General features: G+C 47.5%; 2 protein-coding genes across 6 annotated transcripts in view; one reads left to right on the top strand and one right to left on the bottom strand.

Annotated features, from left to right (window-relative positions):
* Positions 1-488: 488 nt before the first annotated feature.
* Positions 489-16,995, bottom strand: ATPAF2 (ATP synthase mitochondrial F1 complex assembly factor 2). 4 transcript variants are annotated; one of them, XM_016189609.2, is made up of 8 exons: positions 16,659-16,993; positions 9,724-9,768; positions 9,375-9,520; positions 8,825-8,922; positions 7,174-7,254; positions 3,776-3,888; positions 3,004-3,146; positions 489-877 (listed from the first exon to the last, which is right to left on the bottom strand). In XM_016189609.2, the coding sequence occupies exons 1-8, from the start codon at positions 16,909-16,911 to the stop codon at positions 740-742; spliced, it is 1,017 nt and encodes a 338-aa protein (XP_016045095.1). In that variant the 5' UTR covers positions 16,912-16,993; the 3' UTR covers positions 489-739. The 4 variants fall into 4 exon arrangements, with proteins under 4 accessions (XP_016045095.1, XP_016045096.1, XP_007526260.2 ...); XM_016189610.2 differs by having other exon boundaries at positions 7,174-7,248; XM_007526198.3 differs by having other exon boundaries at positions 3,004-3,119; positions 16,659-16,991.
* Positions 16,996-17,116: 121 nt separating this feature from the next.
* Positions 17,117-22,536, top strand: part of GID4 (GID complex subunit 4 homolog) — a 42,824-nt gene continuing 37,404 nt past the window's right edge. The window contains exon 1 of one of the 2 annotated variants that reach the window (XM_060203222.1): positions 17,117-17,613. In XM_060203222.1, the coding sequence (XP_060059205.1) occupies positions 17,185-17,613 (429 nt within the window). In that variant the 5' untranslated portion in view covers positions 17,117-17,184. The remainder of the gene's footprint in view (positions 17,614-22,536) is intronic. The other variant, XM_007526197.2, reaches the window with a different exon arrangement.

Raw genomic sequence — 22,536 nt, 5'->3', positions numbered from 1 at the left:
CCCAAGTCTGCCCAAGGCAAATCACCCAGAATTAATGAAGATGTTCTATCTTCTCAAGAGTAATTTTCTGTGTTTCTGAAGTAGAAATAGAAACAACTGGCTGAGACAAAGGACATGCTTTCAGAAGATCATCTAGAGGTTACCAAAGACAACTCAGCCTGTGAGTGCACCCAACCTGCATGACTGAGGCCTCAGCCAGCCTATAGGTTTGGTCCCCAGCACCATCTTATAGCAGTTGAATAGTGTTCTGGTCCATCCCCCCCCCACCCCCCCATTCTGGGGGCCAGTGAAATAGCTCACTTGGATAGTGTACTAATTTGCCATTTGTGACAGAGACTCACTCAGGTTTGAGCCCACCCCCAACTAAACTGAAGGAAGCTTTGGTGCTATGATCTCCTTCAATCTATCTCTCTGAATCTAAAACATCTGTATTATAGGAGATGAACTGCTACTCCTGGCTAAAGACTGAAGGCACAAATGCATAGCAGTGCTGACCTATTTCCAGTGTAGGAGAAACATTTAATCACATCAAGTTCATAAAGTCACCCCACCACTCACCCATACCCTTGCTCACTGCTGGCCAGAGTGGTGCACCAGACTTGGGCTCCAGCTGAACTCCAGATAGTCATCAGTGTCCTGGGTGCCTCGGGCAATGCTGAGCTGGGGTGACAAGGGGAGCCCCACAGGCTGGGGGACAGTGACTACAGCCAGTGTCTCACTGGGGGCAAGCCGCCTGGTTTCACTCCTGCAAGAGCTTGTGCTTGACTGTGGTGCTCTCGGAGCAGAGGTGGATGAAAAGTGTGCCAGCAGCTGTCCGGGCTCGAAGTTCATGCAGTTCATAATCATGGGCCCACTCGATGTTGCCCCACTTCTGGATCTGAGGGAGGCCAGGTGCTGGGTGAGTGGTTGGAGCGCATAGTCTATGGGCCAGACACACATCCCATCCCTATGGGTCCAATCTTGCCCACACACAAGCATTATGCTTCATAGAGGCAGCAATGAAGAGTATGCAAGGGGACTTGGGCAGGCCACTGTTTTGCAGTGTGAGACCCAGGTTCAAGCCCAGCCCCCACCACTGAAGGAAACTTTGATGCTGTGGTTTCTTTTACTTTTTCTCTGTCTCTCTCTAAAAATACATATGAATTTAAATTGAATGGAATACTAAAATAGGAGGAGGGCCAAGCTCTATGAATACAGGTAGTCAGATAGGGGCCCCAATGCCATCTTCCTCTAACAAGGGTGAGCCTATCAGAGACATGTAACAAAAGGACTTAAAAAAAAAGGCACAAGTGACAGTCTGTAAAATGTCTTCCTCTGTGAGCTGCCTACTAGGGGGCTGCAAGTGCCTTCCCTGCTGACTCCTGAAGGGGGGTACTCTACTTTGCACATGTGAGTGGGGCTGCAAATTCTCTAGAACTAGAGGAAGGACCCCAGGCATCCAAGATGGCTGTCCAGAAGATGTCAGTGCAGTGGGCCAGGAGGTGGCACAGTGAATAAGGTACTGGATTCTCAAGCATGAGGCCACAAATTGGATCCCCAACATTGCATGTATGAGTGATGCTCTGCTTTTCTCCCTCCCACCCCACCCCCCTCATTAAACAAATCTTTTAAGAAAGCACGTCAATGCAACTCTGACCCCACCCTGCTGGGCCCTCCAAGCCAGGGGCACATAGTGTCCAGCTCAGCTGTCTTCAGCTACCCAGCAGCTCACATTCCCCATGCTGTACACACTGCCTGCATTTATGGGGGGGGGGGCAGATTCCCTCTGGACAATGGCAACATGTCATCTGAAGAGCACTGAATATCTTCAGGACTCACAAATACCATCTAAGTAACTCACAGGTAGTAAGGTTAACTTCAAAGGTAGTAAAGTAACTTCAAATCTGAAGTTTGAGAACCAAGGTCTGCTTTAGGCCCATAGTCAAAAGCAGAGTCTACCCCAGAAACCAAGCTTCCTGGCCTGCCACAACTCTCACACCCTAGCAGATCACCCCCCCCACTTAATTATTCTCCCCCCCCCTCCAGGGTTATTGCTGGGCTCGGTGCCTGCACCATGAATCCACCACTCCTGGAGGCCATTTTTCCCCCTTTTGTTGCCCTTGTTGTAGCCTCATTGTGGTTATTATTATTACCATTGTTGATGTTGTTCGTTGTTGGGTAGGACAGAGAGAAATGGAGAGAGGAGGGGAAGACAGAGAGGGGGAGAGAAAGACAGACACCTGCAGACCTGTTCCACCGCCTGTGAAGCAACTCCCCTGCAGGTGGGGAGCCGGGGGCTTGAACCAGGATCCTTACGCTGGTCCTTGCGCTTTGCACCACGTGTGCATAGCCCACTGTGCCACCGCCCGAAGCCCCCCCCCCCCACTTAATTATTCTTACTATTTAGAGGATGGTCAGCCTCTATGGTAATACAGAAGCAAACTGTCTCCTGGCAATTTCTTGAGCAAATGACTGGATGGGCTTGGAGGATATTTATTACAAAACAGGAGACTGATTTGTACTACCAGTTCACCTCCAAAGGCTGGAGGAGTAACCACAGCAAAAAGAGTACACAGACCTCCTTAATTTTCACTTCAAAATTATAAACAACAGTATGGCAAGACCTGATGAACTGTGAGCCCCCTGCATCAAAGCCTGTGTCTGCCTCCCTGTGATTGACCCAGCAGGCAGAGCAGACGAGTTCTGCAGTTTTGTCTGGTCCAGAGTCACATAGCCCTCTCGTCATACCTCAGCTCTGTCACTTTTCAGTGGCGCAACCCATGCCTCAGTTTCCTTCCACATGACATGGGTAATAAGAGCAAGGACTTAAGGTGAGAAAAGGAGGCAAAGCCAGATATCCAGTAATGCTTACTACAGTTACTATTTCATCAGCACTTTCATTACTTCCTAGTTTTGTTTTTATACGTAAACAAGGGCAAATTTATGTACAAGCACTTCAGATAAGTTAGCTACCTAACAGTTAGTCTGAGTTAGAGAAGGGTGAGGCTTTTGGCTGCAGCATACCTGGTACTCCTCTTCCAGACGTGACAGCAGCACCGCCTGCTCCACTGTCAGATGCAGGTCAATCAGGCCCAAGGTCAGCACCATGGACTTGAGCTGGGTTGCTACAAACTCAATCCCTGCAGGAACACAAGCCAGGTCAGGACCTGGAATGCCACACCCAGAAGCAGTGAAGTGCTGAGGGCCAGAGAAGAGGATATGGTGGTGTAGAGGTATGCTTCTGTATGGGCTGCACAGTGTCCTAAATGAGCACTCTGGTTCTCCTGGGGGTAAGCCTGCACCTACAGGTCTGGTACGTTGCCTGAACCTGGCCAATCAGAGCATGTGACCCCCTGCCCTGGCCTTGTAATTGGTTCATGAACAGGCATGAAGCCAAAGAGATTTGACTCTGACTTCCGAAGAGAACACCAGCTTTTGGGGCCAGGCGGTGGCACAACTGGTTAAGAGCTCACATTACAGTGTGCAAGGACCTGGGTTTAAGCCCCTGGTCCCTACCTACAGGGGAAAAGCTTCACAAGTGGTGAAGTAGGGCTGCAGGTGTCTCTGTCTCTCTCCCTCTCTATCTCCCCCTCTCTTCTCCATTTCTGTCTCTATCCAATAATATCTTTGAAAAAAAAAAACAGCTTTCTTCTGGGAGGAACCAAGCCTACTTTCCTTTGATGAAAGAGTCCATTATCTATTGATAAAAAGGTCAGTTAGCATCTACACTGCCTTCCAATGGCCTGTCCCTCTTAGGCTGCCCCCCGCCCCAGCCTACAGGAAGCCCCACTCCTACCTTGCAGGGCCCACATGTTGTAAGATGCCAAGTGGCTGGCAAGCACCTCCCGAGTCTTGGCTGGGATGCTGGGCCCCATGATGCTGGTGGAGGAGCCAATCTGTACATCATATCTGGAAGGAAAAACTCCCGTGTCTTTGTGCAGCATAGGAACAAGTCCTTACCTGCTGAGCAGGAGTCTGAGTGTGTGGGGGTGGGGGTGGGGTGGCATGGAGCCTGCTCTGAGGCCAGGGAGCCAGCCTTGGGGTTCTGGAACAACTGCTACTATGGCCAGTGGATTCCTGCCCTGATCATTTCTGTCACCCAAGAGCAAAAGGCATCTTATCAAGAAAGTACCCAGGAGGCTGGGCAGGGTTGCATCCAGTTGAGTGTACACATTACAGTATACAAAAGACCTGGGTTTGAGCCCCCCAGCCTCCACGTGCAGGGGGAAAATTTCATAAGCAGTGAAGCAGTGTTGCAGGAGTCTCTATCTCCCCTTTTCTCCTCAATGTCTGTCTCCAATAAAGTAAATAAAAAAAGAAAGTGCCCTGGGGCAGGGGAGATAGCATAATGGTTATGCAAACAGTACTAAGCAGTACTCGGGTGTTTTCCTGTCTCTGTCATCTCCCTCTGCATCTCTCTCAAAAATAAAATAAATAAAATATATATTTTTAAAAAAGTGCCCTGAATGAAAGGATAATCACAAGTCATATACATAGGGGTCCACTTATATGTGGTTGCCTGGAATTATTTATTTATTTTACCAGAACATTGGTCAGCTCTGGCCACAGAGGATTGAATCTGAAACTTTGGTGCCTCAGGCATGAGAATCTGTTTGCATAACCATTATGCTATCTACCCTACCCTGGAATTACTATTTTTCAATCTATCTTTTAAATATAAATAAATTTCCTGATTGGAATTCTAATTCATTTCCCTAGAATCATTGATAAAAGCATGAACTAGTTCCTTTCTCTTAGTCTACTTATTTATTGGGTAGAGACAGAGAGAAATTGTTGCCCATGGGGGACAGGAGGCTTGAACCCAGGTCCTTGCATATACCATGTGTGCGCAACCAGGTGTGCCACCACCCAGCTCCCTCTTTCTTTCACTGCCACCAGTTACTGCTGGGGCTTGGTGCCAGCAGGACAAATTCACCAATCCTGGTGGCTATTCCCCCCCCCCCATTATATTAGACATATAGGACAGAGAGAAATTGAGGCAGAAGGGGGAGATTGAGAGGGAAGAGAGAAAGGTAAGACACCTACAAACCTGCTTTACCACTCTTGAAGAGGCTCCTCTGTAGGAAGGGAGCAGGAGCTCAAACCCAAGTCTTTGTGTACTCTAATGTGGACACTCAACTGGGTGCAACACTGCCCAGCCCCCTGGACTACTTGCTTTCTAAACCATTTGAAAAATACCTTTACAGTGGAGGTCATAAAAATTTTCCTTCTGGGAGTCGGGCGGTAGTGCAGCAGGTTAAGCACACATGGTTCAAAGCGCAAGGACCGGTGTAAGGATCCCGGTTCGAGCCTCCAGCTCCCCATCGGCAGGGGAGTCGCTTCACAGGTGGTGAAGCAGGTCTGCAGGTGTCTTTCTCTCCCCCTCTCTGGCTTCCCCTCCTCTCTCCATTTCTCGCTGTCCTATGTAACAAAGATGACATCAATATCAACAATAGCTACAACAATAAAAAAAAAAAAAAAAACAAGGGCAGGGAGTCGCGCGGTAGCACAGCGGGTTAAGTGCACATGGCGCAAAGCGCAAGGATGGGTGTAAGAATCCCGGTTTGAGCCCCCAGCTCCCCACCTGCAGGGGTGTTTCACAAGTGGTGAAACAGGTCTGCAGGTGTCTTTCTCTCCCCCCTGTCTTCCTTTCCTCTCTCTATTCTCTGTCCTATCCAACAACAACAATGATACCAATAATAATAATAATAATGACTACAACAAAACAAGAGCAACTAAAGAAAATAAATATTTAAAAAAATTAAAAGAAAACAAGGGCAACAAAAGGGAAAACAAATTAAAAATCCTTCTTTTATTTATTTATTTATTTATTTATTTATTTATTTTTGTGGAGCAGTGGGCTTGTATCTGTGCAATTCCATTGCTTCAGAGGAGAGAGAGAGAGAGAGGAAGGAATAGAGAGAGAGAGAGGGAAAGAAAGGTACACCAGAGTACCACTCTGGTATACAAGGCACCAGAGATTGAACTGTGAGCTTCAGGCATGCAAGTCCTGTGCTCTATCAATTCAGCTATTTTCCTAATCTAAAATAAATCTGTTTGTTTTTTACTAGAGCACTATCAACTCTGACTTATGGTGGGGTCAGGAACTGAACCTGGGACCTCCAAGCCTCAGGCATGAAAGTGTGTTGTGTAAACCACTGTGCTATTAGCCTGGCCCTAAAATAATGGGTTTAAAAGATTTTTAACTATTAAGAGAGAGGCATGAGATGCTAGGGATTGAACCTAGGACCTCATACTTGAGACTTCATCATTTTACCCACTGCACCACCACCCAGACCACCCTCAAACCTAAAACAAGTCAAGATGGTCACTGCCAAGGCAGGGGAGGTAGCATAATGGTTATGCAAAGAGACTCTCATGCTTGAGGCTCCAAAGTTCTAGGTTCAATCCCTTGCAACACTAAGCAGTTTTCTTCTTCTTTTTTTTTTTAATAAGTGATTTTTTTTTTAAAGTTTATTTATTCATGAGAAAGATAGGCAGAGAGAGAAAGAACCAGACAGCACACTGGTACATGTGCTGCCGGGGATTGAACTCAGGACCTCACGGTTGAGAATCCAGTGCTTTATCCACTACGCCACCTCCTGGACCACCTAAGCAGAGCTTTTTTTTTTTTTTTTTTTAAAAAAAAAAAGGTGGAGATAGCAATAGCACAAGAGTTGTACAAAAATACTCATGCCTGAGGTTCCACAGTCCCAAGATCTATCTTCCGCACCACCAGAAGCCAGATCTGGGCAATACTTCGGCTAAAAAAAAAATTACTGCCCAAATGTGACCATTTACTGTTGCATGCCAAGCAGGATGACCAACATTGCTCTGCTTACTCTTATAGGATGAGGAATGTGAGACCCACTTCACAGAGCAAGTTGAAGCTCAGAAGTTAAACCAATAGTCCAAGGTCACAGGCAACTGCAGTAGAGCTGGGGCACAGACTGAACTTGCTACAGGAGACACTGACATCAGATGCTTAGCACGTGGCTAAAAGGTACTCAAGGAACATTTGCTTCAAGAAGACCCTATCCCTGAACATCTGGGAACATGCAATCTTGAGGGCTAACTGAAATCAAAAGAGAGAACCAGCTGAGGATGCTGCCTGTCTGTATGTACTGCCCCCCCACAGCCCACCCCACAAGCCCCAACAATCTTCCCTACACTTAAGTGACAGTGTTATCTTACCTTTTTTCTGCCCACTCTATGACTGGGTCCCACTCGTTCTTTTGAAGTTCCACTAACGTCTCTGGCTCTTCTACCCTGTAACTAATTCATTGCAAAAAATCACCTTCATTAATGAAAAAGTAGTTTCTTCACTCAGGGGCAGTAGAGAAACATTCAGGTAAACAGCAACCCCCCCCCAACCCACACACAGTAACCCCACTAAAACAGTGGCACAACCTGTGAGAAATCCACATTCCCAGGCCCCAACCCACACCTGTGTAAATCAGAACCATGGGGGGGGTCTGGTGTAAGCTTAGCTTTGAGAACCACTGTTCTAAGTGTCCCTTATTGACATTCAAGGTATGTAGAACTAAGTGTAATTAAAAACACAAAACCCGGAAGTTGGGTCATAGAGCAGTGGGTTAAACGCACGTGGTGCAAAGTGCAAGGACCGGCGTAAGGATCCTGGTTCGAGCCCCCCGCTCCTCACCTGCAGGGGAGTCGCTTCACAGGTGGTGAAGCAGGTCTGCAGGTGTCTATCTTTCTCTCCCCCTCTCTGTCTTCCCCTCCTCTCTCCATTTCTCTCTGTCCTATCCAACAACAGCTACAACAATAAAACAAGAGCAACAAAAAATAGTTAATAAATATTTTTTAAAAATCATAAATCCACCCTGGACAGCCATGGCCAGGGGGCACGATACCTGCTTGCTTTCCTGAGCCCCTGTTCACCTGGCTATCACTGTCACTGTCAGTATGGACACCAGATGCCTAGCTGGAGCACTTATCTAACAAAGTGATATAGACAGAGATGGTATCATTTGAGGGGGGGGGGGGGTGAACTGCAAAGCTATAGGAGACAGGAACCTCAATCAGCACAATGGAAAGCCAGTCTAGTGTGATAGTGATAGTATGAATCCACTCATGGCGGGGGGGTATCTAGGGAGGAACCCCAGTGTGGGCTCTTCAGCTCCCATACCTGGAGGGTCAACCCACATTCACTGCTTACTAGGGTCGCCATACAAAGTTCAAGAAAACTCTTCCTACCCAAGCTGGGGGAATGTTTCTGTAATCAGGTTCCTCAACATATGTGGAATGGACTTTCTGACTAGCAGCTCCCAGCTGGTGCAGCATCCACCTCTACAGAACTCCTGCCCCTTACAGCTCTGTCTCATATGCCATCTGTAAGTATCTCAAGTTTCTCCTTGCTTTCTCAGCTGCTTCTCCACCTCTCCCTCACAGCCACTGGCCAACCAGGACAGAAGTGAGCAGGGAATTTAGGAGTGAAGCAAACCAGTGCATGTCAACATCTGATCACCCATATCCAAGCTGATGCCCAACAACAAGGGCACCTGCCTGAACATGGGACAACAGACAGAAGGCCAGAGTTAGAGGCCAGGAACCTGTAAAAGCTGTACATCCCACTAGCCTGACCTACCCCAGACCAAGGGAAACTGCTAGACCAGAGAGGAGGGGCTTTTGATCCTACAGCAAATGGGGATCCTCCCTTCTCAAAAGCTACTATGAGTCAATGTGAAATGGCCTGCCTTCCAGGCCCCAGGAGGGAATGGACAGTGGACCTGACTTCTCTTCCACCAGTTACTATCTGGGCAAATGAGGCAAAATAGCCCAGTGGACTCGCCTGGGCCAAGGGGCCTATCTAGATGTCTGTTACCAGATGGTGTCAGTGTCCAGGAATTTCACAGCTGCCCTGATGAGCTGCTCCCTGTTCCGCTGCATTGGGTTGTCTAAAGATGTGTTGCACAGGGTGGTCTGAGACAAAGGCAGAGAACTCCGTTAGTAGCCCCTGGGCTCAGGCAGACCCATCCCTGCCTCTCTGCTACCCTGCAGGGGATGAGGGTGACAACAGCATGCAAGAGGAGGACAGGGACAAACTGAACAAGTGCTGCAGAGACAAAGGAACTGCAACCAAGCAGGAAATAACTGAGCCAAGGGAAGTCAGGGAGGGGCATAGCTGTCCTGAGGTCAGAGGATGAAGCAGCCATCAGTGTGGCAGGCTGAGCAGGGGAACAGCAGACAACCAGGCAGTCAGGGACAGCATCTTTGCATGGACTCAAAAGGGTTGGTGGGGGGGACTGGCTTTCACTCAGTAGTTGTGTTGTGGATGGCATGTAGGATGGAATTTGGGAAAGGAGTCCCAGTTTCTGCCAGGTGCCCCCAGGAACAAGCTGCAGGCATCAGGTGGAGGTGTGGAAGCCAGGTACCAGGTGCATGGTGTAGAACTTAATGGTATCCTGCTGGGAGTCCCACTCAGTGGCCACAGCGATGGCCAGGGCCTCACTGGGGACTGTGAAGAGCTTGGCTTGGGGAGTTTTCAGCTTCCTGTGGTCCAGGTTGATCTCAAAACCACCTTGAGAGAAAGGAGGAAAATCTTTCAGGGGTTGTTAGGTGGAATGGAGTGATCTTTCTATATTTAGCTACATGAATGGGTACAAAGGGAATCCTGAGTCCCTTCATAGAGTGGGTATGCTTACGGCCATGCTCCTGGGACATGAAAAATACCTCTCCCCATTCATTTAAGGAGAAGCAGCAGCCAGAATCTCAGACACTCACCTTCACCCTGTGTGATGCTGACATTCTGATAGAAGCGCTTCCGCTCTGCAAGAGAGATTTATCAAAGAGGCCATTTACAATCATGCCGGGCAGCTCTAGGATGGGAAGTCCAGCCTGTTGCCACTATGGCTAATGCTGATGGAAGAGCTTCATTTTCACAACCACCGGTCAAGGCCCACCCTGCTCACTAAGACGCCATCAACAGCTTCTGATTAAAACTGGGAGGTGGGGGAAGCAACTTGCTCTCCAGGGGTGAAGGACAGACAGAATAAGACAGTCGCAGCACCCACCAGCCACAAGCCCTTTGAGTAATCTGACCATGTAGCTCCAGGAAACTGCAGACTGCCTGACCTCTCTTCCCTCAGGCTGCCCCCAACATCAGTGCCATGCCTAAGCTTGTACAGTGTGCTCAAATCTAAAGATGGTCTGAATGAAACAAAACCATAGAATATCTGGAAAAAGGTTCTAATGCCTATAAGAAGGTGTGGATAGAAAGCCAGTTAGAGCATGTTCAAGTATGTATACATATGAGTGAGTGTGTGTGTTACACAGACAGTGAACAGAGATCCCAGGAGCATTTCCCATCCCCTCTATCCAATTAATTAGTCTAATTAATGAGCTTGCTTGTGTATTCAATAGGAATTCCCAACACTCCCTTTAAGAAAGGGGGAAATCTGTGTCCTGTGTTTCCTTTAGAATTTAACATAAGCTCTCACATGAAAATGTAAACAGACAGAAAAAAAGAAATACAATAATGTATAAAAAGATAAAAATAAAATAAGATATAGAAAATATAAACATACTACCCCTTTTTTTTAACATAAGATGAAAAAAGTATACTTACTTAAGAATTAGTCCTTTAAGTAATAAACAATTTGGTTGCAAATGGGAAGCAGTAAGACATAGCCTGACCTGTACCATCTATGATAAACACAAAACCTTCACTATTAGTTTGTGCTTAAACATGATGATAGAGCACGAAAAGTCTCCCAAGGGGCGGGGGAGAGTGCTCCAGTGATAGCTCAACAAACTTTCATGCCTGAGGCTAAGATCCCAGGTTCAATCCCCAGCACCATCAGAAGTGAGTGGGCACTTAGAAGTGCTGTTGAGGGACAAGCCTGTCTCAGAAGTGTTGATATAAGTACTACCAAGCACTAGGCCTGTGCTGGGAAGAGTAATACATCTGGGAAAGGAGGCAGAGCTCAACCCAGATGGTCAGAGCACCAGGAGCAGTAGATGGAAGCACACAGGAAAATCCCTGGAGTCAGCTCCCACCTGGGACTTGAAGAAGGAGACCCATCTGTATGGGTTTTGGAGGGCCCATATGGAGAAAGCTCCAGAATAAAGTTAAATGAAGGTGTCAAACAGATGCCCAAAGGGTGGTGAGCATCAGCTCTGAAGGAAGGAGCCAGGTGGGTTACAGTAAGGTTTACATACAGGCAGACAAAACCAGGATTTGGAAAATTCATTTGGTGGGATGCATGCTTTCTAACAGTCTTTAAAGAGATACTTTTATGGGGTTGGAGAATTATTTAGTAGGTAAAGTGCATAACTGACCACGCATGAGGCTTTGGGTTCAATCCCTAGCATCATATGGGGACCAGATAGCATCAGAGGGAGCTCCATGGATAGTGAGGCAAGGCATTGCTGTCTCTCCTGCTTTTTCTCTCAAAAAGTATAGACTAGAGTTTGGGCCACGGAGGCAATTTAGCTGCATTAATCATGTGTGAAGCCCTGGGTTCATTTCCTAGCATCACATAAAAAAAAGAAAAAGAGGGCCAATAAAATAGCTCACTTAGGGGCAGGGGTAGATAGCATAATGGTTATGCAAAGAGACTCTCAAGTCTAAGGCTCCCAAATACCTAGGTTCAATCCTCTGCATGACCACAAGCCAGAATTGAGAAGGTAGGAAAGAAAAAACAGCTTATTTGGATAGTGTGCTGCTTTGCCACAAGTGAGCCCCCACTGCATTGAAAGAAGCTTTGGTGTGGAGGGTGTCTGTCTGTCCCTACCCCACCCCCATCTCTATCTAAAAATAAGTAAACCTTTAAAAGAAAAAGAATAATTTGCAAACTATGCAGATACAAAGAAATGTAGATGTGAAAAAGTGTTGATGTTAAAAAGCTGACCAAGAGAAAATAGGAAGCAAAGAGCAACTGAGGACCTGCTCATGTGAAGAGTAGCAGGTTGGAATCAGCATCCCTCTTCCGTTAGGTTGGTTCAATTCATGGAAAGAAGACTCTGTATCACTTCTCTTACATCCCTCTTCCCGCCCCTGGCTTGGTGGACCAGTGAGTAATCTTACCAGCAGCCTTAGTTTCCGGGTTGGCACTCGGCTTAACTCAAAGTCTGCGAACTACGAGTCCCATAGTGCATAATGGCAGAGGAAGTGCCTTCTCAGAGCTGGCCAAATGACTTTATCTTTTTCAACAGCGCCATCTGGCGGGCTTCTAAAAGCTAACATTCTGACATGGCCTCTCCTTTTCCCAAGGCAGCTAAGAACATTTTCAGGGATCAAGTCTTTAGACTCAATAATAAAAAGACATATAACCTAATTTTAAAATGACCTAAGTTGGGGGGGGATGGCCCAAGTATCCACTTTTCCAAAGATGGGGTACAAATATCAAATAGTCACACCAAAAGATGTTTAAAACCATTAATTAGGAAAGCAGCAATCGAAACCAAGAGGCACACCCAGTAGGCTGGCTATGATAAAAGACAAATAAGAATTATGGGTAAGCATGGGGAGATAGTCACACACTCCTGGCAGAAATGAGAAATGATGGTCAGAGAGTCAGCACAGTTGGCAGTGTTGAACACTTGAGCATGAGGTCCTGAGTTTGATCACTAGCATTGCTGTGGCAGAGTTGATGCTCTGGTTTGCTGCCTTCTCCTTGTGTTAATAAACATATGATTTGCACATGAGTTCTAATGTTCCATCCCCAGCAACAAAAACAAGCAAAAGATGCTTACAGCAGCATTATACTAAGAAAAGCCTAGTTATACTAGGAATAGACCCAAATGTTCATCAACAGATGAATGAATGAACACGATGTGGTTTATCTGCAGAATGGACTATATTCGTTGCTGATAAAAGGAATATGACTTGGATAAACCAAGAAGACTAAGTTTAAAAGAAAAATCTAGGGGCTGGGTGGTGGTGCACGTGGTTGAGTGTATGTGTTACAGTGCACAAGGACCTGGGTTCAAGCCCCCCCAGTTCCCACCTGCAGGGGGAAAGCTTTGCAAGTGGTGAAGCAGTGCTGCAGGTATCTCTCTCCTCCTATTTCTCCCTACCTCCTTGATTTCTGACTGCATCTATCCAATTAATAAAGATAATAAAAGAAAAGAAAAATCTAGTCAGGGTTAGAGTACATGTGTTATATGTGTGTGGCACAGGGCTGGGTCCCTGGCACCATGTGAAAAAAAGGTACTCTGGTCCAGCCCACTGCCCCTCCACCCCCATGAATCTAAAAAGGAAAAGAACAGCCACAAAAGATTACCTTCCATTTAGACTTAATGTCTAAAAGAGAAAAGTCTACAGACAGAAATAAAGCAGTGGGGAAGAGAGGGTAGAGGAGGCCGACCACTAAAGGATACAGGGTTTGGGGGAATGATAAAAATGTTCCATCACTGATTGTGCTGATGTTTGCACAATTTTGTGAACATGATAAGAGCCAGTGAATTGTATTTTTAAAATTGTGGGGGGCCAGGTAGTAATGCAGCAGGTTAAGCACACATGATGTGAAGTGCAAGGACAAGCACAAAAATCCTGGTTCAAGCCCCTGGTTCCCCACCTGTGGTGGCGGTGGGAGGTCGCTTCATAGACAGTGAAACAGTTCTGCAGGTGTCTTTCTCTCCACCACCGCCCCCCGTCTTCTCCTCCTCCCCCCACTCTATCTCTATCTGATCTTGAAAAAGAAAAAAAGTCTGCTGGGAGAAGTGTAATCAAGCAAGTATATTAAAAAAAGGAAGAGAAGGAGAAGAGAACACTCTTTGGGTGGTTTGGGTGGGTTATGTATCTCAGTGGTAGAGCATGTGTGTTGCACAAATGAGGCCCTGGATTTGCTTCCCTGTACCCCATGCCCCTAAAAACCTCCAGACCAAATGCTTCCACCATAGCAATTAATGTAAAGGGGCTAAAATGACTAAGCATACCTTTCTTCTAAATTATTCTAGTGTCTAGAATAGAGATTGGCTTTTTTTTTCTTTTTTTTTCTGTAAAGAGCCTAATAATAAATACATAAAGATTCTGCAGCTAGTCAGGCAACTGCCACTGTAGTGAAAGCAGCCCTAGACAATGTTCATAATGAGTGTTTCTATCTGTCAATAAAACTTTACTTGTAAAAACAAGTTGCAGGCAGGATCCCTTATTTCTAGAATCACTCCTAAACCTACTACAACCAGCCTATGAGGAAGAGAAAGCAGCTAATGCCTATGACTGAGAAGTGACATGGCCTGTTCAGGTAACAACCTGTACACAAAAAAGACAAGACTTCCAGCTTAGACTTCAGGGTGGCATTTGCAGACATGCTCTCAACAGTAAATCTTCCCCATGAGGATTCAGAGCAGGACCACTATCAGCCTCACACAGGTCTCCTAGCGGCAGCAGCTCCTACGAGACCCCAGTGGTTCCTCCTTAACAACCACCTCCCCCCTTCTGACAACCTGCAATGACAGGACACTTCCCAAGGTGCTGAGTTCAATCTACTTGCCAATCAATCTAAATCTTCACTGAAGTCACACTTGGATTTAATCTTTTACCACTCACAAGAACTCACAACTGGAAAATCATTCCAGAGTACTCATGGGCTTGATACATGTACTTCCTTCTCACTATGTTCTTTCTTAAAAACAAACAACTTTTTTATGTTAAAGGAGAGATACAGAGCATCATTCTGGCACATTCAATGCCAGGGGTTAAACTTGGAATCTCATACTTGAGAGACCCACACCCACAGGGCTGCAAAGCTCCATATTTTATCCACTCATTCATGGTTTTATGAGTGACTATCTACTGCATGTCAGGCATTTTCAAGAGCCTTAACATGTTATGTCTGCAGGAGAAAGTCAAAGGAGGCCACCTGGGATATAGCTTTGGGCTTAAAAGCTCTGAAATTTAAAAGTTCCTGAGTTCAATCCCCAGAATTGCCTGTGTCAGGGTGATGTTATGGTTCTTATGTTATAAATAAAACAAAACAAAACACAACAAAAAGATGAAAGGAAAGCAAACAAGAGGCAGATGAATACATCACAATGAAAAGTGGCATTAACTAATGTAAACTAATACATTCCTGAGCCAACTCAAATGAACTCCTGAATGTGTTCCCTCTGCTCCTGTGTCTCCTTGACATATTATAAAGGAAACAGGATTCGTTTTTCTGTCACACTCATATAGACACTCTGTACCCCAAATGTGTGGGGAGAATTTCCACCAATTAAGCCAACCACACCGGCTGGCTGTCCTACAGTACCACTCAATTGTAGCTGTGGAGTCAACAAGTGAAGGATTCAGTTACACAAGTCTGCACTCTCTTTCCCAACTTCAAATGCCAACTGCAATTCTAGGTAGTTTTGATTCTGGCCCCACCATCATCTGGAAGTTCCCATGACTCTTCCTTGGGTGTAATGAATTTGTTAGAAATTCACAGAATTTAGAGAAATGTTTAACTTCCTGTAGCACTAGCTTATTATAAAAAGGGTGAGCCAACAGTCTATGGCATAGGTAGGTAAATAAAATGGCAAAATCTGAGGGGGAGGACTACAGAGTTTCTTTGCTTTCTCAGAACCAGCAACTCTCCTGGCATCTTCTTGTTCACCAACCCTGAGGTGGGGGGGGGGGTGTTGTTGGAGACTTCATTCATTGCACAGCTATGACTGATTAGACCACAGCTCATTATCAACGATCAAGTAGATCTGCAGTTCCTCTCTCCTCCACTGAGATCAGGGGATGAGGCTGAAAAGTTCCAAATCTCAACTTATACAGCTGGTTCCCCCTGGCAACCAGTCCTCATCCTTGCTTTTGCAGAGTAATAACTCAAGTGTGGTTGAAAGAGGCTGGCTCTGAATAGAAAACAAACAAAAAACAACCTATACCTTTATGGCTCTGCAGCAATTAGAAGACAAAAGATTAAATATTATAGCAAAATATTCTCCCTTATCTGTGAGCCAAGAACTGAACAAAGACCAAATCTGTTTCCTATGATAAACTACAATATCCCAGGTATCCCTCCTGCTCCACTGCCAATTGGTTCTTCATAGTTTACCTCTAGGTGATTCCATATACTTCCCTTCTACACTAGACGGAGAACATCCATGAAGGTGGGGTGCGTGAGATTACTATTACTCTTCTCTCATTTAAGGGGGATATTCCCACTTTACCTTAAACCTCTTCCCAGAAGCACTAAAAGAGACACCACCTTCCAAGCCTCATCAGAGTCCGAAGTGGAGGAACAAGGCACAAGGTGCTCACCTTCTGCAAAGATGTCAGAGGTTGTGGAGGGTCGGGATGGAAAGCTCAAGCCAGGCTTGTAGGGCCCTTCTGTGCTGAGGACATGGAAACCAGTATAAAGTTTGAGCTTTGCCCTCCACACACTTCTCAGTCTGTGTTGTGGCCTTGGTGTAGCCCCGACCCAGTGGCCCAATTTCCGTTTTCCTCTTTAAAGAGAACAAAGCCTTTATATAAAGCGTTGAATTATTTTTCCTCAGATGTCAAATGTCAATTGGTCTCTCTGGATGACACACAGTCTGCCCTCAGGCGGTCCTCGCCCTTGTGTGAGTTTTTCTTTTAGGCTTAGTAGCTGACCTGATTAACCTATGGAAGCTCAAAAGCCCAGTCCTGCCTCAGTTTCCCCGCGCTCCAAAACAGAACCCCTCAGCCCACCTTAGCCCAGCTCAGCCACTAGCCTAAACCGAACATGGCTGGCCTCCCTCACCTGTCAGCGGGGCGTAGGCCCGGGCTAGGGGCTGAGTAGTGGGTCCCGGTCCCGGTCCCATGCGGGCGGTGAGACCACCCATGGCCTGGTCCCGAAGGCGGCGACCCGAGTCCTGCAGCCTGAGGCACCTTCTCCACATCGCACCCGAGAGCCGGGGAGGACGACCTGCACGAAATCCAGGACAGAAAACACCTAGCGAAGCGACCCCAGCGCCACACACCCGGGTTGCACAGCACCCTCTCACGCTCTCCATGGAGCCTCAGCCGGCCCAGGACGTCGCCATCTTCCGCGTGACACCAGCAGCTCGCCGTCGCTCCCGCGTGCCTACGGCGCACACCCCCAGTCAATCAGCATCACAAACGCGCCTCGCCCCGCCCCCTGGGCTCCGCGCCACTGGAATAAAACTACAAGTCCCAGCGGGCGCTGCGGTTACCCCGCCACGTGTTTTCCCCGCCCACCAATGGGTAGCAGCGCCGCGTGAACCTGTGCCCACCCCCCGGCACGCCCGAGCCAATCGGAAGGAGTGATGTGTGTGCGAGGGCTAGTGGGGAGGGGTACTCCGCTCAGGACGGGGAGGCCCTGCTCGCAGGTCTTGGGGTCCAGGTGGCGGCCGCAGCGCCCAGCCCGCAGGCGGCCGGCGGGCGCCCCCCCTTCCCGGCTCAGTCCCGCGCGCCCCGGCCCCGCCCTCGCCGCCCTAGTCGGCTCCCGCGCGGCGGCGGCGGTTCCTCTCCCCTTCCCCCCCGCCCTGGCTCCCGGGGACCCCGCGATGCCGGTCCGCACCGAGTGTCCCCAGCCAGCCGGTGCGGCGGCCGCTTCGGCGGCCTCGCTCATCCCGCCGCCGCCCATCAACACCCAGCAGCCCGGCGTGGCCACCAGCCTGCTCTACAGCGGCTCCAAGTTCCGCGGCCACCAGAAGAGCAAGGGGAACTCATACGACGTGGAGGTGGTGTTGCAGGTGAGCGCCGGCCCGCCCGCCCCGGCCTCCTCGCGGCGCTGCCGGCCGCCCCGGCTCTCGAGCCGCCGCCGCAGACCAGGCCCAAGCCGCCGCCGCTGCACCCCGGACCTGCCCGGCTGCCCCAGCCCGTGCTGGGCAGACGCTGGACACTCCCAGACTCCAGCCAGGGAGCTCCTGACTCGGGACCCTTCCGTGGTGGCGCCCAGGGAACTAACCTCGGCCGCAGGGAGCCTCAGACCCTGGTTCCCGGCTCCTCAGAGAGCCCAGCCAAGACTCTGAGCCGAGAGCATGTCCCTCCACTGTCCCCGGAGCCCTTAGCTGGTGCCTTGCCTGGCCCCTTCCTCCAGGCCAGACCTAACGAGCATCTGTCTCCCTTGTGCTGGCTGGGCTGCCACAGCCTGAGAGTTGCCTCCCAGGCCTCTTCCTAGGCATGCACCCAGCTCCCAGCAGCTTCCTGCCCCAGACCCCAGATCCTTCATACTTCGAACTCCCCTTCCCAGGCTGCCTGGCTTCTCTGCCCTGCCCCTTCATCTTCCTCCTGTCTGACTAAGGGCACCCTCTGCCTCATCTCCACTTGTCTCCACTGCCAGCGCTCCCTCCAGTCTCCAGCCTTGTGGCCTGAGCGATGAAGCTCACCCAGTTCTCTTTCTCACGTGGATATTCCTTTCCTGTGTCCACTCACCTCCCACATTTGACCTGGATTTCTGGGTCCCTACCCTGGCCCTTGGGGACTTCAACCTCCCCCTGCAAATGGTGGTGCTTGACTTTCTTCCCAGCCAAAGGAAACGGGGTGGTGAATATTCCTTTCCCTATCCTTCACTATCCTTTCCCTATCCTTCACTACTCTGCTTTCTCCGTAGCCACCTAGCCTGCCTCCAGACCCACTTTCCACCTCCTTTGCCAGTCCCCCCTCCCTAGCCAGACACTACTCTGCTGGTCTTCAAGCGTCCATCCCTTTTGTGAGACCTAATAGACACTTAGAGGTCCCAGTGTTGCTGCCTTATTGCTCTGTGTGTGTGACATAGAATTTAGGCTGTGGCTTTTCCTATGCTCACCCTTTGTCCTATAATAAATCTTACTTATGAGAGAGAGAACCAGAGCATCACTGGCACATTCGATGCTGGCGATCAAACTCTAGACCTCATGCTTAAGAGTCCAGCACTTAGTCTACTGCACCACCTCGTGGGCTGCTGGTCTTCAAAAGATTTGAAATATTTTTGTTTTTTTTTAATTTCCCCTTTTGTTGCCCATGTTTTTTAATTGTTGTAGTTATTATAGTTGTTATGATGTCGTTGTTAGATAGGACAGAGAGAAATGGAGAGAGGAGGGGAAGACAGAGAGGGAGAGAAAGATAGACACCTGCAGACCTGCTTCACTGTTTGTGAAGCGACTCCCCTGCAGGTGGGGAGCTGGGGGCTCGAACTGGGATCTTTATACCGGTCCTTGCACTTTGCACCACGTGCGCTTAACCTGCTGCGCAACTGCCCTATTCCCAAGATTTGAAATCTTACACAAGTATATCTCCCACCCAAAAGACAATAGTAGTAGTAGGAGCATTCATCAGCCCCCCCTTTTTTTACTTGTTTTTTGGAAATAATAATATTCTCTTTTTTAAATGGGAATCTGCATCTTCGAGTTAGTTGCATCTTTGGTCCATAAACTTAACCTACCTGTCATGCACCCTGATATTTATGGTAACTGAAAAACTACTGTATGTGGGGTGGGGAGTGGCTCACCGGTTAAGTATAGTTATGTTCAGGGACCTGTGTCAGCCCCCCCACCACCACCTGAATAGGGGGCCCTTCACAAATGGTGAAGCAGGTCTGCGGATGACTTCATTCTCTCTGTATATCCCCCTCTGCTCTCAATTTCTTTCTGTCCAATCAAATAAAATAGAAGAAAAAAATGAAAAAATAGCCTTTGTGAACTGTGAATTCATAGTGCTGGCACTGAACCCTAGCAATAACCCTGGTGGCAGAAAAAGTAGAACTTCCGAGGCTCAGGTGGTTCAGTCTTCATAATGATGTGCTTAATGTAGCAGTCCCCCTTCTCTCCTGCTGAAAATGTGAGAGATTTAGGGCCCAGGCGGTAGCCAGCAGAGCACTCACCCAACCACTTGGGAAACCCCAGGTTCAAGCCCTGCCTCCATTGGGGAACACCACAGCACCTGGGGAAACTTAACAGATAATTAAATCGGTACTGTGATAGCTCTCTCGCTTTCTGTGTATGTCTAAAGTGAAAGGAGTGAAAAAGTTGGTTTTGGAGTGTTGTGCAATTACATGTATGAGACCCTAGCATTGCAAAAAGGAAAAGTGAACAAAATTAAAGTTACAGGCATATTTACTTATTTTGGATCTGAAAGTGATGTCCCTGTGGTTGGGGGTAACTGGAGTCCATGCCTGTCCTTCATGGTGGGACCAGTGGCAGGTCACTGAGTCTGGAGAAGTCTCCTTAGGCTCCTACAACAGCCCTGCTCTCCTGCCCTCAGTGTGTCATTGCTCGCAGGTGCTGGTTCCCTTGTGCCCAGTGGAAGTGCTGACTGAGTTGGTGTGTGACTCTTGGAGTGACCCAGAGTTGACACCTGCCGGTGGCCGGAAGCCACTTGAGTAGGCTGTGTGGCAGTGCCAAGAACTCAGCTCTCCATCTGGTCCGGTGAACTGCTTGCTGGTCCAGCCTTGAGACAAGCCAGTTGCTTCATTATCTGGTTTTTCAGCCACAACCAGTTTCTTAAACTCAGTCTCCTTCCAGTACTTCTGTCTTGTAAAATACTCCCCTCTCTCTCTCCTCTCTATTGGGGGGATGTATTTATTTATGACAGAGCAGAGAGAAGCAGAACATCACTGTGGCACAGGTAATGCTGGGGATCAAACTCGGGACCTCATGCTTAAAGGTCTTAACACTTTATCTACTGTGCCACCTCCTAAGCTACTCTGTTCTCCTTTTCTCTTTATTTTTAACAACTTAATTAAAATAAAATTCAGCTCACCCATTCCCCTAGTTCTTATTTAGATTTGTGTATCTATCATCTCCTCCAACCTGAGGCAACTTTTTTTTTTTTTTTTGCCTCCAGGTTTACTGCTGGGGCTCAGTGCCTGCACTATGAATCCACTGCTCCTAGAAGCTATCTTTTTTTCTTTTGCCCTTGTTGTTTTCGTTGTTACTGATGTCATTGTTGTTGGATAGGACAGAGAGAAATCAAGTAAGGGGAAGACAGAGAGGGAGAGAGAAAGATGGACACCTGCAGACTTGCTTCACCGCTTGTGAAGCGACTCCCCTTCAGGTGGGGAGCCGGGGGCTCAAACTGGGATCCTTATGCTGGTCCTTGTGCTTTGCGCCATGTGCGTTTAACCCACTGCACTACCATCTGGCCCCCTGGCAACTATCATTATTTTCTCTCTTAAGATTTGTACATTCTGGACACTTCATATAAGCTGAATCATACATTTTGTGATCTTTTGTGATAAGCTTTCTAAATATGGTGCCATCAAGGTTCTTCTTTCTTAATATAGCATAGGCCAATACCTGTTCCTTTTTTTTTTTTAAGATTTTATTTATTTATGAGAAAGATAGGAGGAGAGAGAAAGAACCAGATGTCGCTCTGGCACATATGCTGCTGGGGATTGAACTCGGGACCTCATGCTTGAGAGTCCAAAGCTTTACCACTGCTCCATCTCCCGGACCACAATACCTGTTCCTTTTATTGTTGAATAATTTTCCATTATATGGATATACAATTTTTTGTCCCTCAGTAAGGTGATGGATTTGGGATCTGCTTCTACTTTGGGGACTCTAAGTTTTGATGAACAAGCTTTTTTTTTTTTTTGTAGAGTTCATTTGTAAAACCATCTGGTCCAAGACTTATTGTTGGGAAGGTTCTTGATAACTGTTTCAATTTCTTTTTTTTAATATTTATTTATTTAATCCCTTTTGTTGCCCTTGTTTTATTGTAGTTATTGTTGTTGTTATTGATGCCGTCGTTCTTGGATAGGACAGAGAGAAATCAAGTGAGATGGGGAGACAGGAGAGTAAGATAGACACCTGCAGACCTGCTTCACCGCTTGTGAAGCGACTCCCCTGCAGGTGGGGAGCCGTGGGCCTCAAACTGGTATCCTTATGCCGGTCTTTGTGCTTCTTGCCACATGCACTTAACCTGCTGCGCTACCGCCTGACTCCCTGTTTCAATTTCTTTGGCTGTAATTGGCCTATTCATATTTTCTAGTTCCTCTTTGTTTAATTATGAAAGTTTGTATGTATCTAGGAATTTGTCCATTTCTTCCGGAACCTCTAGCTTGGTGGCGTATAGTTGTTCATAAAAGCCTTGCATGATACTTTGGATTTTTGTTGATATCTCATCTTTCTTTTTTTATCTTTATTTATTGGGTAAAAACAGCCAGAAATTGAGAAGAAGGGGGAGACAAAAAGGAAAAAAGACAGAGAGAGACACCTGTAATCCTGCTTCACCACTCACAAAGCTCTCCCACTGCAGGTGGGGACTGGGGCCTCAAACCCGGGTCCTTGCGCATTATAATAAGTGCGCTTAAATTAACCAGGTATGCCACAACCTGGCCCCATATCTCCTCTTTCATTTACAATCCTATTTATTTGAGTCATGAACAAGTTTTTTTTTAATATATTTATTTATTTATTCCCTTTTGTTGTCCTTGTTGTTTCATTGTTGTAGTTATTATTGATGTCGTTATTGTTGGACAGGACAGAGAGAAATGGAGAGAGGAGGGGAAGACAGGGGGAGAGAAAGATAGACACCTGCAGACCTGCTCCACCACCTGTGAAGCGACTCCCCTGCAGGTGGGGAACCGGGGCTCGAACTGGGATCCTTATGCCAGTCCTTGTGCTTTGCGCCACGTACGCTTAACCCGCTGCGCTACCACTGGACTCCCTATGAACAAGTTTTTTTTTAATTTA

This window comes from Erinaceus europaeus, chromosome 12 (assembly GCF_950295315.1).
Source record: "Erinaceus europaeus chromosome 12, mEriEur2.1, whole genome shotgun sequence".
NCBI classification, from domain to species: Eukaryota; Metazoa; Chordata; class Mammalia; order Eulipotyphla; family Erinaceidae; genus Erinaceus; species Erinaceus europaeus.
Note: the sequence above shows the minus strand (reverse complement) of the source record. Positions and strands in the feature narration are given on the sequence as shown.